The 18,307-nt window shown below is 52.4% G+C and overlaps 1 protein-coding gene across 1 annotated transcript in view; it reads left to right on the top strand.

The window, feature by feature from the left end:
- NEURL1 (neuralized E3 ubiquitin protein ligase 1) overlaps positions 1 to 18,307 on the top strand; it is a 58,231-nt gene that overhangs the window by 35,805 nt on the left and 4,119 nt on the right. The window contains exons 2-4 of the mRNA XM_037496443.2: positions 5,185 to 5,426; positions 5,823 to 6,144; positions 15,574 to 16,266. Of these exons, the coding sequence (XP_037352340.1) occupies positions 5,185 to 5,426; positions 5,823 to 6,144; positions 15,574 to 16,266 (1,257 nt within the window). The remainder of the gene's footprint in view (positions 1 to 5,184; positions 5,427 to 5,822; positions 6,145 to 15,573; positions 16,267 to 18,307) is intronic.

Here is an 18,307-nt window from a genome sequence, read left to right as displayed (position 1 = left end):
AGCACCCAGAACCCAAACAGCCTTTCTCTATTTGGAGTTAGAATAGAAACTTAAGTCCACAGAATTAAGTCCAAATGCCCTGAAGCATCCACTGTATGCGATGTACTGACCCAGGATTTCCAAGCCCACACTGGTTTTGTTCTGTGCCATCCTGAGTCACTCAGATCATATTTTATATTCCAGAATGCAATTTACTGTCTCAGAAAAGTTGCAGAGTCATTTGTTCTATTCCCCCAATGGACTGTGAGCCTCCTAATAACAGAGACCATGGCCTTTTGGACTGCTGCTTCCCTGTGCCTGGCTTAGAGCATGTAGCAGGTGTTCAAGAAGACTTGTTGAATTAATTGTCACTGATCACTTCTTCAGTCTATTCATCCATTGCCAAGTGTCCAGAGGACACCCGCTTTGGACCTTGCCCTTCCTGGTGTCCTGTGGAGAAATTAGTGGGGACTTAAGGAGTAGCTTCCTTTACTGCCCAGCACCAAGATCTCACACTGCATGCCTAACGACAGCCTGTTCAAGAAACTTCAACTTGCCTACACGAGTCTCAATTCTTCCTTGTGTATTAAATACTGTGCCAGATGCCTTGCAGAACATTACAACCTCATCTCCCCTCCCAATCCCCACAAAGTAGGGGTCTGTAGGAAGCAGCCTCTAAGCTGACCCGAATCATCCCCCCATCCAGCAGGACCTCGGGGTACTCATATCCTTGCATGATCCCCTCCCTTTAAGTGCACAGCAGACTTAGCAACTAGCTCCTAACATTTCAGTTGAGCTGAAATAATGAGGTTCCACTCCCCAGACTGGGTTTTAAAAAGACTTTGGCCACCGCCAAGGGTCACTGTCTCTGGGGGAAGTCAGCTGCCATGTCTGAGGTAGACACCCCCTGTGGCAAGGGACCAAGGACTGCTGATAGCAAGTGAGTAAGCTTGGACATGGATCCCTCTCCAGGCAAGCCTTCAGATAAGACATGCCCCCAGCCAACAGTTTGACTGCAACCTCACAAAAGACACTGAGCTAGTGGCACCTAGCTAAACTGAGTCAACATTCCTGACTCACAGCAACTGGGATATTATGAATGTTTGCTGTTTTAAGCCACTGATTTTAGAAGTAGCTGTGCACCAATATGGTACCAGTTAGTCCCATACTGTAGATAAGGAAATGGAGGCTCTGAGAGGCAATGACTTGCCTGGGGGTCCTGTAACTGTGAGAGGTGGAGCTGGGCTCTGCACACAACTGCCTCACTGTGCAGCCATCCTCAGCGGGTGGGGAATATGGGCTCTGCTGTTAGATGCTGAGCAGGGGAAGGAGAAGGCAGGTGCGGGGCTGGAGAGGGCAGGGAACTGCACCCCCATCCACAGATGTGGGAGGAACTTAGAGCGACAGGCTTGACCAGCTGTGGCCCGTGAGGGGGCCCAGATCCTAGGCACTTCCTGGGGTGGGGTGTCTGGTGCTGTGGTCAGGACCTCAGACTCCCCTTTCCTCGAACTTAGTGAAGATCTGGCTTCTTGTTGCTTTGAGGTATAATTCATACACAGTAAAAGTCATCCTTTGTAAGTGTGAGGTTTGGTGAGTTTGACAAGTGTGTAAGTTGTGTGACCACCGCCACAGTGAAGATACAGGACATGTCTGTCACCACAGGAACCTCGTGTGGGTCTGCATGCCTGTGTGCTCGCAGCTCTGTCCCAAGCCCTGATGTCCACCGCCATGTCCTGCTCTGTAGGTTTGCCTTTTCCAGAACGTCATATAAATGGAATCGTGCCGCATGTGGCCTTGGGAGTCTGGCTCCTTTGAGCCTGCTTTTGAGGGTTCTCCTTGTTGGGTCTTGTTCTGCTCATTTCTGCCGCAGAGCAGCATCCGCCGCACACACGTTGCACTTGTTCATTCACTAGTTGAAGGACTTGAGTTGTTTCTGGTGCTTGTGATGATGAATGAAACTGCTGCACTTTTGTGTTCAGATCATTGTGTGAATATGTTTTCATTTCTCTTGGGTAAGTGCCCCTGAGTGTGATTGCTGGTTTGGGAAGCGTTCGACTTTATAAGAAACTGCCAAACCATTTCCGCACTGTTTGCACCACTCATCGGCATCCTACCAGCCACGTGTGAGGGCCATGTGTGAGAACAGGGGTTGTGTTTCTGTGTCTTGGGGGCAGACACACGTGCGTCGTGGAGGGAACACAGCAGGGTGTCAGATGTCCCCTGCGAGGTGATTTTACGTGGATGAACATTTTTTTCATGATGTCAGTTATGACCACATTTTCAAGTGCATTAAAAAAGTTTACCAACCGTGCACCAAGTCCACGCTTTCTTGGCTATTAATGCTCATGGCGAAGACACTGGCCCTGCAGTCAGATTACCTGCATTTGCTCCTGGAGTTCTTCCTGCCAGCTGTGTGACCTCAGGCAAGCCATTTCTTGTCTCTGAGGCTCAGATTTGCCATCAGTAAAATAGACTGACAATGTTCCTCCCTACCTGCTCCATTTACTAGGAGGGTGAAACTGGGAAGTTTCTGTAAAACTGCATTTTGGGGCCGGGTGTTGACAAATGGCTGCTCTTACTATTGGGGCGTGTGGTCCACATGTGAAGAGCATGTGTTTAATGCGAATGAATGTTTAGGCCTTCACCCAGGCCAGAGGAACCCACCTGGCATGAGTGGGGCGGAGAGGAAGTGTTTTGAAAGGTGAGGCCCTGCAGTTGGTCCAAGGATTCTGAGCAGAGACTCCCCCCGACCCCCCACCTTGGGGTGGGGCATTGGAGAAGTTCTGATCTAACCTCAGCGGCTGGGCTCAGCAGATCTTTAAAAACGGCTTTATTGAGATATAACTGACATGTAGGAAACCACATATGTTAAAATTTACAATTGGATGGGGACAGATGCTTACATCCAAACCCATCACCACAGTCAGATGGCAAGCACACCCCAGATGTTCCTTGTGCCTCTTGGCAGCCCTCCCTCTCCCCTGCCACCCCCAGGCTGCCACCAATCTGCTTGATATCACTCTAGCTTTTTTGTGTCTCCTCGGATTGATACGGAGGGAACAAGGTGGGGGACGAAGAAGGGTTCGGTAAGGAAGGCCCTGCTGTCGCTCCAAGGCTTGTGGATTGTGTACAGTTAAAAAAAAAAAAATACAAAACTGGTTTGTTTTACTCAGCCTCCTGATTTTGAAATTTATCCATGTTTCTGGTCCTGCCAGTGGCTCATTCCTTTTTACTGCGGAGGAGTGTGCCATTGCACAGATGTGCCACCTCTACCACCCATTCGCTCAGCAGCTGTTTTCTTCCTTTATGCTTTAAATTCAACGTTTGTATATATACCTACAATGCGTAACGTCACTTTTCACCTGGATATATCTGGAAGCCAAGAGTCAAACTATGTCTCAGGCTGAGCCCAACAGGCACGGCCACCTGCAGGCATTGCCACCTCCACCCTTCACCCCAACAGTCCCTTCTCTGGAATGACCTCCCCAGTAGTGCCTCAGACTGGCTGGGTGGCCTCTGAGCAATTCCAGCTTCGGGGCCTAGTGGCTTTCAGGGCCCTTTGAGCTTGGTCCACAAGTCTAGTCTTATCTCCTCAGTGAGAACAAGGTAAGGGTTCCCCGTGTCACTGCCACCTTCGGGTCCTGGCATGCAGGAAGCTGCTCTAGAGAGGCCTGGAGGCCAGTGTGCAGGGGTCTGGCTGATGCTGGGCTGTGGACTCTGGTGTGGGGCCGGTGGGAAAGAGGAAGCAAAGATGCAAACGAATGCAAACACGGCCTGGGCGGACGTCTAGGCCTCTGGCTGCCTTGATGTTTCTCTTTCTCCTCTCGCCCATTTTTGGAAGCCCCTTCTCCCTGTTGAGGGACTGGGAGGCCTCTGGGCAGGCCTGATGCTGATGGAACTTTCTGTATTAAATTCATGTCTTGGAGAGACCAAATTTGAAACATCTGAGAAGGCCTCTGCCACATTTTATGACTTTTTACTTCCCCACTCCCATATTTCCCCTCCCCCACATCCCTCTTCCCTCGGGATAAAGGGATAGGCAGGGGCTGCCCTTCCTGACGGATGGGACACAGATCTTGGGGAAGAAATGAAACCACCCTTCCCTCCCTTGCTCCCAGCCACCCAGGCTGTGCATTACTGCTGGGTGCTGCTGCGGGATGCCTCAGAGTCACAGGGCAGGGGTCTCCATGTGCCAGGGAGGGTGGTGACTTCCTCAGGGCCACAAGTCTGATTAGGGACAGACTCAAGCCACCTGGCACTTGTCCCGCGTTCCTTCCTCTCTTCTCTGTCTCCTGGACGCCAGCCTCACGTGTTTGTAAGCACCTTCTGCTGGCCCAAACCCTGTGCCATTTTTGGGTGTGGTTAGAACCGTCTGTGGAAAAGGGTGTCCTGCCTCCCTGGTCAGAGGTTCTTGAGGTGGGCCTGAGTTCTGCTAGAAAGGCTCCTGTGTCCAAGGTGCTGCAGCTCCCGGGAGTGTGAAGCAGGAAGGCAGTGTGGGGCGCAAGGAGGGCCCTGCAGGAGGAGAGGATGGCTGGTCCTGGGGTGACCTGCGGAGGCTGACTCCCAGCCCCTCACCTTGCTGGTCTCTAGGCAGAGCCTCAGTCACGTGACTGCTGCAGACCAGCCTCGTCAGCTGAGCTCCAGCGCCGTCTCCTCCTCGAGGCCTTCTGAGAAGTGACCTGTCCTTACACTGCCTGCCATTTGTATCCCGATTTCTGTCTTTGTCTCAGTCTCCTCCTGGACTGATGGCTTCTTAAGGACAGGATCCCCATGCGCTTCATGCTTCTCTCTCCAGGGCTTGGGACAGGGCTTGATATTAACCAGCTCCATAATGAAAATTTGTTTAATAAAATAAATAATGGTGGTCGTGAGTGACCGTGAATGGGGGTGGACTTGGTGGTAAGTGGCACTTTATCACGATGGCAGCTGTAGACATGAGGAGCAGTAGGTGGCGGTCAGTGGTGGTGATGGGGGGAGATGGGTGAGTGGCGTGAAGACAGTGGCGGGTCCTATGGTGGTGTATGGCGCGGTGGGAAACAGCTGTGCATGGCAGCGGGAGAGGGACGGTGGCAGAAGGTGGCAGTGGTGGTGGGTGGGGGGACGGTGGAGCTACGGGCAACCTCTGCTTCTGCCCGGCCCGCTGCCCTTTTTGGTTTTGCTCTTGGACCGTCAAGTTCCCTGACACGATGGCTTGTTCCTTTCCAGACTCCATCGGCGGCCCCTTCCCTGTGCCCTCTCACCGATGCCACCACAAGCAGAAGCACTGTCCGCCGGTGCTGTCGGGCGGGGGCCTCCCGGCCGCTCCTCTGCTCTTCCACCCGCACACCAAGGGCTCCCAGATCCTCATGGACCTCAGCCATAAGGCCGTCAAGAGGCAGGCCAGCTTCTGCAACGCCATCACCTTCAGTAACCGGCCGGTTCTCATCTATGAGCAAGTCAGGTTGAAGGTGGGCCCTCCTCTCAGCCCCGGTCACGGCACCCCTGGGCCTCGGAGCTTCCCCCCACCCCGACCCCGGCCATTCCCACACGCTGTCCCTTCTCTTTTCTCTCTGTGGCCACGTCTGGTCTTCCTTGTCCCGCCTCTTTATCTCCATCTTCCTCGCTGCCTTCTCGAGCGTCCCTGTGTGATGGAGGAGGGGAGGCGGGGAGTTCCCTCTCACCCGACTTTGACTTGGGCGAGGCCGCGGGGGAGGGAACAGCCTGAGCGAGGCTGCCAGGCGGTGGGTCTCCCCAGGGCGTCTGCCTGAGGGTGATCTGCAGAGAGGGGCACACGCTTCCCCTGGGGCTCACTGATGGGGGGGGGCTGGGGGGCTGGGGGGCTGAGGTCAACCCCCTGCCGCCAGATCACCAAGAAGCAGTGCTGCTGGAGCGGGGCGCTGCGCCTGGGCTTCACGAGCAAGGACCCGTCCCGCATCCACCCCGACTCGCTGCCCAAGTACGCCTGCCCCGACTTAGTGTCCCAGAGCGGCTTCTGGGCCAAGGCGCTGCCCGAGGAGTTTGCCAATGAGGGCAACATCATCGCCTTCTGGGTGGACAAGAAGGGCCGTGTGTTCTACCGCATCAACGACTCGGCCGCCATGCTCTTCTTCAATGGGGTCCGCACGGCAGACCCGCTCTGGGCCCTGGTGGATGTCTACGGCCTCACGCGGGGCGTGCAGCTGCTTGGTGAGTGGCCACTCCTTCTGGTCCCTTAGGTGCAGGGCCCACCTCCAACTGCTGTGCTCAGATGCTGCTCGCCACCATCAGGCATGGGGGTCTCCCCACCCCCAGAGCAGCCCCGGGCTGAGTGGGCGATTCTTGGAGCCTGAGTGTGGCCAGCAGATCACCCCCTTTGCCTGACCCACAGCTGCGGCCAGTGGCGCGTGGGTGAGAGTTCTGTCTCCGAGGCCCCTGAGGTTGTGGCTTTGAGCAGTTCACACCCTGCACCATCACACACGGCAGCCTTGAGGACCCCACCCAGGAAGTAGTTAACATTAGGTGGCAAAACTAGTTTATAGAGCACTTGCTATGTGCACGTGCTTTGTTATCACTGTTCCCACAGCAACCCTGGGAGGCAGACTCCTGGGCCTGTGGATGGGAGAGTAGGCTCAGAGTAGTTGAATCACTGGCCAGGAGGTGTAGCAGGTGAGTGGCAGAGCCAGCTGCAGTCCCTAGTAAGCCCCTGACCACCCCTGTCTCCCAAGTCCAACCCCACACTCATGTTTTTGCAGGGATGAAGGTGAAAGGGGAGAGAAAGCACTGGGGAGGGGGGGAGTTCCTCTGACTTTCCCTGGTGTTCCTCCTTAGCTGCTGCCTTTGAGTTTCTCTCCTCTCTGAGGAAGTCACTCTGCCTTGGTGACTCTGCGGATAGGCCTGTCTTTCCTGGGATGATTTCTCCCAAACTAGCGTCTCATCTCCAGAGATATTCTGCCAGATCTTCCCTATCCCCTCCTGCCTCTGTCTGGAACTTATGACCAAAGTCTTCCAAACCCCACTTGGCTTAAATCTGCTTTTCAGATCAGAGACATCCGGGGCTACCTGGCACATGGGAGGTTCACAAGTCAGGTCATGGACAGGTGGGCCGTTTTCCCAGACAGACTGGAGACAGGGCCTGGTGTCCCTCCCTGATGAACGCCTCCAGCAGGTTCCCTGGCCCTGGTCCTCATTGCTCTAACCATAACCCAGACCTCCTGGTGCCCATGTCACAGCTTAGTGGGCCTGCTTGGGGCCTTCCAGGCTCCTCCTCATGCTGGAGTTCAGCAGATCACCCTCTTCCCTTGAGGCTCCCTGGCCCAAGCATGAGCTGGTATCTCTAAGAATAACAGCTTCCTACCTCCAGGAAGAAGGCTCTGCCAGCAACTAAATAAACACAAGTTTTATGGGGTGATTAATACTTGGAGAGATAAGCTCCTATCCCAGTTTTTCAAGGTTTCCCTGCTCCTCTCAGAAATGTTGGCTCAGGAAGAACAGCTATGGATCCTGGAAGAAAGCTGTTGAGCCAAGACTTACTCACAGGGTACTCCTGAATACCCCTATGTATCCATGGCAGCCTAGGCACTAACCTGGGGTGGGGCTGGGGGCTTAGCAATGGAAAACTCAGTTCCTTTCCTTGAAGAGTGTTTACTTTGAGGGACAGACTATGTAACCTCTCTGAGACAACCTAAAACCAATCCTGCAATTAAGTGTGGGTGAGGAACACAACTGTGGGGTATAGGTGGGGGACAATCCAGGAGGACTTTCTGTAGGAGGTGAGTTTCAAGTTAGGAACCAAGGGAGATGAAAGAATGGATTGGCTGAGGAGGAACAGTTTAGTTCAGACAGGAGAGGTGTGCATAGACAGAGGTAGAGAATTAGCAGCCAGCCCAGGAGCAGATCCTTGAGGGGAGGGTGTAAAGTGGAGCAGCAGTGGGTGACTGGAGAGGGGGTATGAATTGCTGTAGGTATGTGTATCCATCACAAGGGAGAAAACCATGAGAACAGAAAATTTCTGGCAGCTTCTGTGCTGCCACATTTTCCTGTAAGAACAAGTGTGGTTGACAATGGAGAAATGCAAGGTTCAGAGATGAGGAGGGATCTGAATAAAATTTCCCAACTGGTCAGCAGCCAGACTGGGTCTGGATTTCAGATCTCCTGTGCTGATCTTGGCATTAGGTCCGTGTGAGGAGATTTATTGCCAAATCAAAATGGTAGTGACTGAGTCAAGGAAGGTGTTAGCTGGCCAGTTCCAAAGGCTCCTTTGCCTTGCATGTTCCCAACCTATGCACATCTTGGTCAAAGACCCCAGCTGTCTACCGGGTTTTTGAGGATCAGGCTGCTGCTGGGCCAGTTCTTAGGGCAGGAGAACAGCCTGGCTGCCTGCAATAAGAGGCTGCGGCCTCTCTGGAGATAAAGTCCTGGGTCACGCCCACCATGCTGGATTTGCCCCAGCGACAGCAGAGTATGAACCATCCCTCCCCCACCCGTCCCCGCCCTAGCAGCTAAGGACCACACTGCCATCTGGGGCATCTGCTTCCCAGGTTAACCCAATATTTACCCTCAGCTGTGGCTGCCAAGGCCTGAAAGGTAAGTGTTAGTTTAAGGACACTAAGCTAAACTCTTGGGATGGGCGAAAGAGCTGAGGATGCTGATGGTGATCTCTTTCTCGTTGACAATTTTCATTTCTTCATGATTAAAAAAATCTTGCTGCTCCTTCTGCTCAGAGACTTCCAGCTACTTCGTTTCTGCTCAGTCCAAATTCTGCCGATTTTATCAGCACCCAACAGCAAATCCTTTGCTCTCTTGGGAAGCCTTTTCTAGCTGCCTGTTCTCAGCACCTGAAGCATGTGGAGGTCTAAGTGGTGCCGGCAGTCTGCTCCAGTGTCTTGTTCTTTAAGGACCTCACTCTTCTTCAATCCTCTTTGCCCACAGTGTAAAGAGAGCTATTATTGTACTGTTTTTGCAGATAAGGAATCAGAGGCTCAGAGAGGCCTGATAACGTGCCCTAGGTCACACAGCTGGTGGTTGGCTGGGATTAAGCTCAGGAGCCCACATGGACTGCTTTACTCCCAACCTCTCTAAATATGAGTCCATCTGGCCTTCCCAGTAAGCCTGGATTCCCTCCAAGGGTGGGGGCTGTGGCCCTCTGTGTCTTCCAGAGCAGTGCTTATGAGAGCTCAACGCACAGGGGCCAGTGCACATGTTGGGCACAGACTGACCACCATGGCCCACAGGATCAGCACAGGGCAGAGCCCAGTGGGGTGCCACAATCCGATTCAGCCCTGAGGGCTGCTTGGTCTGCCTTGTGGTTCCCTGCAGGCCCTGAGAGCTTTGTCCGGCTCTATTGCTCACGGTATGTGAGTTTCCTAGCAGAATGAATGTCTTGATATATAAAATGGACCCATATGTAATTGCCAACATTAGATTGTTTGTAATGTCCACAAATGGCAATTTCATGTTTCTATCTTGTGTCTCTTTGGCCTGAGAAATAGTCTGGGGATCTTGGAGAGACCTGGGGACCCCAGGGTGGGGGGTCTGTGCAGGGTGGGAGCTGGGGCTGTGCACTGTTGGGATCAAAGCCTGCATTCAGAAGGAGGAGGCCTGACTGAGTCAGGATTTGACATGGCCCCTCACTGGCTATGGGCAAGTCTCTCAGCTTCTCTGCGCCTCAGCCGCCTTGTCTATTATTTGCACATAATTATCCCTGTGCCGTTCCCCTCGCAGAGTGCGGGGCTGGTGGCTATGCCAACGTGTTTACACAAATGGGAAGGGCTATTGTTTTTAGGTTAAAAAGGGTTACCTAATTTAAAAATGCTACCAAAAAGGTAAGCCCTCGAGCCAGTTTTCTCATTGGAGAAGCAGCCTTTAAGCCAAGTCCCTGTGTCTCAATGAAAGTCTACCCGTGCAGTCTACACGGTTTCACAGAACAAGATGCATGGGTCTCCAGCTGGAGACCAGCTGGGTTCCTTGAGCACTGGGGTTCCACAGAGGCCTTTCTGAGCAACTGAGAGAAGCAGAGGGAAGGCTGGAGGTAGGGCCCTCATCCTCCCCTTCAGCCTCAAGCAGACCTTTTGGTTCTGTTCCACAAAGGAATCCACTGCTTAAAAATAGAGGGGTTGAGAACCACTCGACAAGATTCTGAGAACCTATGCCTTGAAGAGTCTATAAATCTAAGTTTGTGTCGCCAAGTGCTCCCAGGACATTTTGCATTTCCCTCCGTGAACCTCAGGAAGAGTATTTCTTGTAGTTTTCCCATGATTGACTTTACATGGAAAGAGCGGATGTGGGTGTGAATTTCAGGGCGCTGTCCAGAGGGGTGGAGAGACCCCTCCCCGGTCCAAGTCATGTACCTGCCTTTCCAGCTCCTACCCCTGCCCTGTGCCAGATGCTGCTGCCAGGAGGATGTTTATGGAGACAGCAAACGGCTGGCAGCACCTTCCAAACAGGGGCCACAGATACACGCCAGCCGTTTGGGCGGCTGCTGGCTGACCCCTAGTTAAAGATTATCCAGTGCTCCAGAAGCGAGAATCTAAACAAACAAGTCAGGCTGATGGTCGGCCCTGCTGCAGAGGAGGCCTGCGCCTGCCCCCGGGCCCCCTGCACTGGTGCCTGGGTAACCCTGCGCTGGCTGGCAATGTGTGGGGGGCTTTAAGGGGTCTCTGGCCGGGAGTTGGCTCAGTGCCCTCAGCCTGGCCCTCTCCTTCCCTCCCTTCCTTTCTCCTCCCTGGCCTTGCTCCGACTTCTCCAGCCATTTGCTAACACAGTGTCCTGACCCAATGCCTCTCGCTCCGTCTATCAGTTCAGACTCTCTTATCCTGCAGGTCAAATTTTGTTTCTTCCAAGGTGGCTTCTCTGACTCACTCTGAAACAAAAAGGGGGCCTTAGCCTCAACTGGAGCGCTTTCCCTAGAAGGGATATTTGTCCTAAGGAAGAGGAGAGGGCCCAGGAATGGATGCAGGATACATACAGACCTATGCAAGGGGAGTTTTTCTAATAGGCGTTGTTGTCAATGCTAGGGGGTAGGTGCTGAGCTCCTTGTCCTCAGGGGCATTCCAGCTAAGGCTGGGTGAGAACTTGGCAGAGATACAGGAATTTCCTTGTTTTCTAAAGTCCTGTTTAACCCGAGACGCTAAGAATCTTTTTTTTTTTTAAATTTGTTATTTTTAAGTAGTTCTTTTATTTATTTATTTTTAAAGATTTATTTATTTATTTATACAAGCACTGGGTACAGTCAGAAGCGCGGGAGGGTGAGAGAATTCACCAGAGCCAGAGTGGGGAGCAGAGCAGGCAGAAGGACCGAAGTACACTGCTGAGGGGAGCAGCGGGCGGCAGGAGAGGTCTGCGCGCCATGCGGGACCCTCCTCTGGTGGCCGGGGAGCAGCCGGCGATCGAACCGGCGCTGCAGAGGCTGTGGGCAGCTTCGCAACCCAACGCTCAACCGCTGCGCCACCGGGGAGGCCCAGATGCTAAGAATCTTATAAGAAATTGTACTCAAATATTTTCATGCTTCCAAGTTTTGATTCTCCCGAGGGCACCCCCGGGCTGAGCACACAGTCGATGGGTACCCTGAGTACCACCCCGAGGGGAGAAACCGCTTGGCCTGGACCTCCTTGTCTCTTTGGGGTCTGGTGGTTTCTGCTCGGGCCCAGGAGGTCTGCAGAGCCACCACTAGGCTCCGAATTAGGCAGGAGCTGGAGATTGACGAATTCCTCCTTATAAGAGGGGACACGAGATGAGGCCACTTCTGCGGCTTCTCCCCACGCCTGGTGCTGCTCCTCCCTCATCATAAACACCTCCAAAGTGGGTGACCACGGGTCCCAGGCAGAGATTACATAACTTGTTGCTTCCAGATATGGGGCCACCCCACTGATTGGGGTTGTGGGATGTCTGATTGGCTTTTTCCAGGCTGTTCCCCATGGTACAGTCCCATGGTGTTCTCCCATGGGTTCGAGGGTTGGGACCCTCCCCTAACCACTGACTTGACGTCGGCTCACTGGGCTGTGACCTTTGCTGTCTCTCTGCAGAGGGTGCTCTGACCAGCTCCTCCATCTCGAGTTTCATCTATTTCAGGGCCCCAGCGCAGCTGGGCCCATGGATGGGGTGGTTATTTTGGGGCTTGCTGGCAGCCTGCAGCTGCTCCTGACCCTGTGGGGTGGAGGGGATGGAGGAAAAGACGTACTTGGACTGGGCACTGGCCCCAGGGATTCTGTTTTTAACTGTTTCCCAGCATCTCCTCTACTTCTCTCCCAATTCTAGCCACATTCGAACAAAGTCAAAAGGGTCATCTTCCTACCCCCTGCTCTTCTCTACCTCTCACTCTCCTTCCTTTTCCTTTTCTCCTCTGATCTCCACTTTGTAGCCTCTCCTTCCTGGTCTGTAGTCAGTGATGTCACTGTTATGTCTCAGGTGCCTATTGTGGCTGATGTTAAAGTCCTACATTCAGGGACAAAAAGTGAATTGTCTGAGTGCAGGTGCACGTGACTTTTATTGACAAACTCAGCCTGAGCAAATACTAATATCTGAAGTTAGCAAGTACCTAGAAGCCAGGTGCTTTCCACCCTGTCTTTGATCCCTGCAAGATCCTAGGCAGGTATTATTACCCCTGTTCTTCAGGTGAGAGATGGAGATAGGGAGGAGTGTTGCTGACGCACAGGCTACCAGTCAAGTGCTGGATTACACGTTGAAACCAGGCCTATGTCATCCCAGAGCCCATGTACTCTCCACTGAGCCACCCGCCATGGCTCGTATTAACCCAGTGGTTCTTATGTGCCAGGTACTTTATTAGGTGCTCTTTATAGCTTATTCCATTTCATCTTCACAGTATCCCTTCTGGGAGTGTGTTAAAATGCAGATTTTATACAGATTATTAATTCTGATGTAACTGTTCTAAAAGGGAAGCCCTAAGAGGGGAAGCTATTTTTCCAAAGTCATTAGTCAGAAAATGGCAGAGCCAAGATTTGAACTCAGGCTGATGATTTCTAAGTTCTTGCATTTAGGGATGCTTCTATCTTGTCTACTTGTCAATGGATTTTGGTTACTAAAATGCCTACAATTTTCTTAGGTCACATTATTAGATGTATTGGTACGTATCAAGGGAGGTGATGGCCACACCATAACTTGAGCTGGTCCAGAGCATATCGGGAGCACTGAGTCTGTTCTGTTCATTGTCCAAAACGTGGGAGGTATGTGGGAGTGAGTTATTTCCTGAGGAGAGTTGTCTTCACTGTGGGGCTGAGAGGCAGCCCCAGAGGTAGTGGTTTAAAGATAGGGAGGCAGATTTTGGTTTGAGAGAAGGAAACACTTCTAAAGAGAGAGCAGCTCAACAGGGTACAGGTTTCCTGGGAGGTAGCGAATATCTGGTAGTGGGTATAGTCACCTAGAGGATTCCTGAAGGAACAGAAAACAGAGCAGGTCACATCTAGCTCCATTCAGAAATGTGTTATGAGGGTCTGGCTGGCTCCACAGGCCCAGGACTGAGTGTCCTGAGTGGGATGGGGATAGGCGCGTGGGAGTACACAGGTGTACGGACTCCTGTGACAGCCTTGTTCCGTAGGCCCTGGCAGGGCATCTCTGAGTCACTTGTTTGCTCCTCACTCTGCTGTCACCATCCCATCTCCTCTGTCTCCAGTCCTTTGCGTCCTGGAATCCCTGAGGGGTGGGGGAGAAGGGGCTGTTCCCTGGGTGGAGTCCTCCCCAGCTTTCCACTATTGTCTCATGCCTCCCCCTCCTGTCTGGGCCCTCCACACCTCTGCCTCTCTGTAGCCCACAGCCTTTGCACCATTGCTATCACAGAGTCAATTCCCTGGAATAATCGCATTTTCCGGTTGGCTCCCTCCTCCTTTGCCAAGCACGATGCTGGGAAATCCCAACCAGCCAGGCCCCAAGAGGCTACTCTGCAGTGAGACAGTAGACTTGGGGGAGGATCCAGCACCCTCTCCTTGCCTGGGTCCAAACAACACTTCCTGGAAGGGGGCAGGGCTGAAGAAGAACAACAATAGGGAGGCTTTCAATACTCTGAACTCAGCAGGAGTGAAATTTTGGCCTCTGCTACCCCTACCAGTCCAGTCACCCACACTCCTCACACGCGGGCAGCCTAGCCATCCTTACTTCCTATAGAGAAAGCAGAGTTCTCTGAGAGGCTCAGAGAAAAGTACCTAAATTTGGGTACTTTGACTTCTGCAGAGGGGGTTCAGGAAGCAGGGAAGGCCTGAATGTGAAGAATGTGGTGTCAGGAGGTGAATGGGCCAGTTTCAGTCCTGGATCTGCTGCTTGATGGCTGACTCATAACATCATTGAGCTTTATCTGTACAATGGGAACACCTCCATGGGCGTCTTTAAGGACAAAACGGGGTAATTCATCGAGCATGGTGATGACTTTTATTGTAAGTTGTAGAACCCCATAAAGCAGGACATAGCACAGCCATTAAACAATATGGTGTTAGAAACATGGTTAGTGGCACAGAAAGGTGTTCAGGACATAGTAAGTAGAAATGCGAGTTTTGAAAAGGATATCTGCATAGCAGGGCTTTCCCTTGGCACCCGTGGTTGTTGGATGGCCTGTATAATTCACAGATGCCCTGAAATTATCCACAGAATTCAGGGACAATGTGCATTTTTCTGAGAGAGTTACAACATGTTCAAAGGGGTTTGTTACTCAGAAAGGGTTAAAAACTACTGCTGTCTATATAGCAAGACTTTTTGTGTTTTAAAAATAACAACATGCACTGAAAAAAAGGCAGGCAGGTATATATACAAATATGAATGGTTTTTTTTCTGGGTGGTGGGCTGACAGACGATTCTTTTTTCTTTAGCTGAACTGTCTTTTCTACAAAATGCACCTGTACTACTTGTATGATTAAAAAGTGAGAGGGTTCAAGTTTCAAGAGGTTATCTTGGATTAATTTACTTAGTTTATCTCAGCTCAGTGTCCTTCTGTGGCAACGATAACCCCAAAACGTAATTGTTAGGATAAGGCTGAGGCAATTTACACAGAAAGGGGTTCTGGTGAGGGGGGGTTCCTTCTGACATCCCAGTGGAAGTGCATCCACAAATATTTACTGTGGCCTAAGTGCTGGCGCTGTGCTAGCTGCTGGGGATGATGAACTCCCAGGAGTTAAATTAAACTCCCCCAAAGCTGTAGAGCAACCGTATTTTCAATTCTGATGTCTTTCCCTCCAGCCTATTCCCTTGCTTAAACAAACAGATGTCCTGCATAACTTTGCAACTTTGCTCGCTAATTTATGTCGTAAACATTTTTATTTTAAAGATTTTATTTATTTATGCATACAAGAGCTGGGGCACAGGCCAGAGGTGTGGTGGTTGGGGAGTGAGAGGATTCACCAGAGCCAGAGCGGGGAACAGAACAGGCAGACTGAGGAAATACACTGCTGAGGGGAGCAGCGGGCGCGACAGGAGAGGTCTGCTGCGCCATGTGGGTAGCTCCCTGGCAAGGCCGGGGATTGAACTCATGCTGCAGAGGTGCAGATTGCTTCATAGTGCGGTGCTTAACCCCTTGCGCCACCGGGAGGCCCCTGCCCTACGCATTTTCTATGCTGTGGAAAGTCCGGTAAGCGCGACCTGAGGAAGGAGGCGGGGTGGGGGGGCCCCGCGTGACCGGCTCTCCCCCCTCCTTGGCCGCAGACAGCGAGCTGGTGCTGCCCGACTGCCTGCGGCCGCGCTCCTTCACAGCCCTGCGGCGGCCGTCCCTGCGGCGCGAGGCCGACGAGGCGCGCCTCTCCGTGAGCCTGTGCGACCTCAACGTGCCGGGCGCGGACGTCGACGAGGCCCTGCCCGCCGCCGGCTGCCCCATCCCGCAGAACTCGCTCAACTCGCAGCACAGCCGCGCGCTGCCCGCGCAGCTCGACGGCGACCTGCGCTTCCACGCGCTGCGCGGCGGCGCGCACGTCCGCATCCTGGACGAGCAGACGGTGGCGCGCCTGGAGCACGGGCGCGACGAGCGCGCGCTCGTCTTCACCAGCCGGCCCGTGCGCGTGGCCGAGACCATCTTCGTCAAGGTCACGCGCTCCGGCGGCGGCGCGCGGCCGGGCGCGCTCTCCTTCGGCGTCACCACGTGCGACCCCAGCACGCTGCGGCCCGCGGACCTGCCCTTCAGCCCCGAGGCCCTGGTGGACCGCAAGGAGTTCTGGGCCGTGTGTCGCGTGCCCGGGCCCCTGCATAGCGGCGACATCCTGGGCTTCGTGGTCAACGCCGACGGTGAGCTGCACCTCAGCCACAACGGGGCGGCCGCCGGCATGCAGCTGTGCGTGGACTCCTCGCAGCCGCTCTGGATGCTCTTCGGCCTGCACGGAGCCATCACGCAGATCCGCCTTCTCGGTGAGCGCGTCACGACGGCCATTCCACCCGCCCTGCCCCGCCTCGCCCCACCTCGCCCCACCTCAGCCCACTCCACCCCACCCCACCCCACCCCACCCCACCCCACCCCACCCCACCCCACCTCACCCCACCTCACCTCACCCCACCTCACCCCACCTCACCCCACCTCACCCCCGGGGCGCCAGGCCTTGGGAGGTGAAATTCGACCCTCTCCTCTGTGGGCCTCAAAGCTCATCAGATAGACCCTGAGGAGGGGGGACACGTGTGAATCAGTCTCGCTCACACTCCCTTAACCCAGATACACACCCGCCCGGGGTCACTTAAAAATGAGAAATATTGCTTCTGCCAGCAGTTAACTTTGTGAGGCTCAGTTTCCGTTTCTCCAGAATGGGAACAAAGGCCTCCACCTCTAAGGATGGTAGTGAGTTCTGAGTCAGAAAAATAGGCCGGCATGTTAGCAGCCAGGGGCGCGTGCAGGGTGGTGCCTGGAGGAAATGAGGTTGCAGAGGTTTGGGTCTTCCTTTCCTTTCCTGGGTTTGAATGGGCAGTTTAAATGGCCTGGGGGATGCGGATTGTGTGAGCCAGAGATTCTGGGATGGTTGTCCTTTGGAAAATGATCCTTGGGTCAAGAAAGCTTGGGAAGTACCAACTTTAAGAAAAACAAGGGATTCTTTGTTGCAGAACTTCTCAGAACCATTGATACGAATCTTGAAAGGAGGGGCTGCTGGTGGTTATGGCGTATAGCTCTTCTAAACTAATTTGACAAATGGTTTCTCAAAGCATCTCCTGGGACTTTGGTTACCCCAGAATGAACAGGTATTTGTGTTTTCTGATTTCTGGGCTAGCCAGCTGCACTGGCATGGACTAGTTCTATTGGATTCACTTGAAGAACCCACTAAGGTGCAGATTCTTGGATCCCACCTCCAGAGATTTGGGTTCTTTAGATCTTGGATAGGTCATAGGCATCTGAGTTGTTTTTTTAAAGCAAATTTGCTTAGACAATTTCAGAGACCTAGACCTCACCCCAGAAGCTTCATAGATAAGATTATGATCACTGAGTGCATGTATGTTTGTGTATGGAATGCCATTGATGATGGTGTGTATGTGAGTTTCTGAGGTCACATAAAATCAGTGGGGACTTCCTATTCTGCAAAGAGAACAGAAGAAGATGGAGTGAAGAATGAATTACAAAAGGAATGAAGAGAAAGAAGACTGGGGTGCTAGAAAGTTAGAATTGAGGAAAGATGTCAGGATGGATTGAGAAGAAATCAGGCTGGATAAAAATATATTGAGAAGGAAGGAAGTCGGAGTGAAGATTCAGGTTGGAGTAAAAAGAAATCAGAAAAAAAACTCAGGCTGAGGTTAAAAGATATTTGGCTACACTCACGAGGGGACACTGCTCCTCATATGAAGGAGATTACATAACAGCAAGGTACACTCTTGCCCCAGCACCATCTAATAATAGATGAGTAGCTTTCCAACAAGACTTCTGTTGCCTGGAGAGGCTTACTAGGCTTACAGAAACTTTGGTTGCCCAAAGCAAAGGAGATGCTTTAAAAAAAAAAAAATCAGGATTTAAATGTTTCAAGAGGCAAGTGGGCCAAGGTGGGCATTGAAGAATAATCAAACAGTATATCTAAACAAAGTATTCCTGAGCTGTTCCGACTTGGGCATCTCAACTAGCAAATTGGTATTAGGGGATCCCGACGCACTCCAAAGCAAAAACAAATGAGTGACAGTGTAGAAAGGTAATTATTTACCTTACAGAGAAATGCTTTGCATTGTTGAAGGCTTAAGTGAACTAAGACTGGAAGGATAGTGCCTTCATTCCAAAACTACAGCCAATTTCATACTTAGTGGTGAAATACCAGAAACATTCTCATTAGTCAGGAATAGGGTAGTGAAGCCTTCGAACAATGTTCTGAGAAGGCTAGCCAGTGTAATAAGGTAAGAAAAGCAAATAGGAGGTGTGCATTTCTGAAAGACGGAGCTGATAATTTAAACTATTAACAAAAATAAGGAAACCCTGTGGACACGTGAT

This window comes from Talpa occidentalis, unplaced genomic scaffold (assembly GCF_014898055.3).
Source record: "Talpa occidentalis isolate TD23 unplaced genomic scaffold, MPIMG_talOcc4v2.1 talOcc4.8, whole genome shotgun sequence".
Classification (NCBI taxonomy): Eukaryota; Metazoa; Chordata; class Mammalia; order Eulipotyphla; family Talpidae; genus Talpa; species Talpa occidentalis.
The sequence above is the reverse complement of the archived record's forward strand: the minus strand, read 5'-3'. Positions and strand labels throughout refer to the sequence as shown.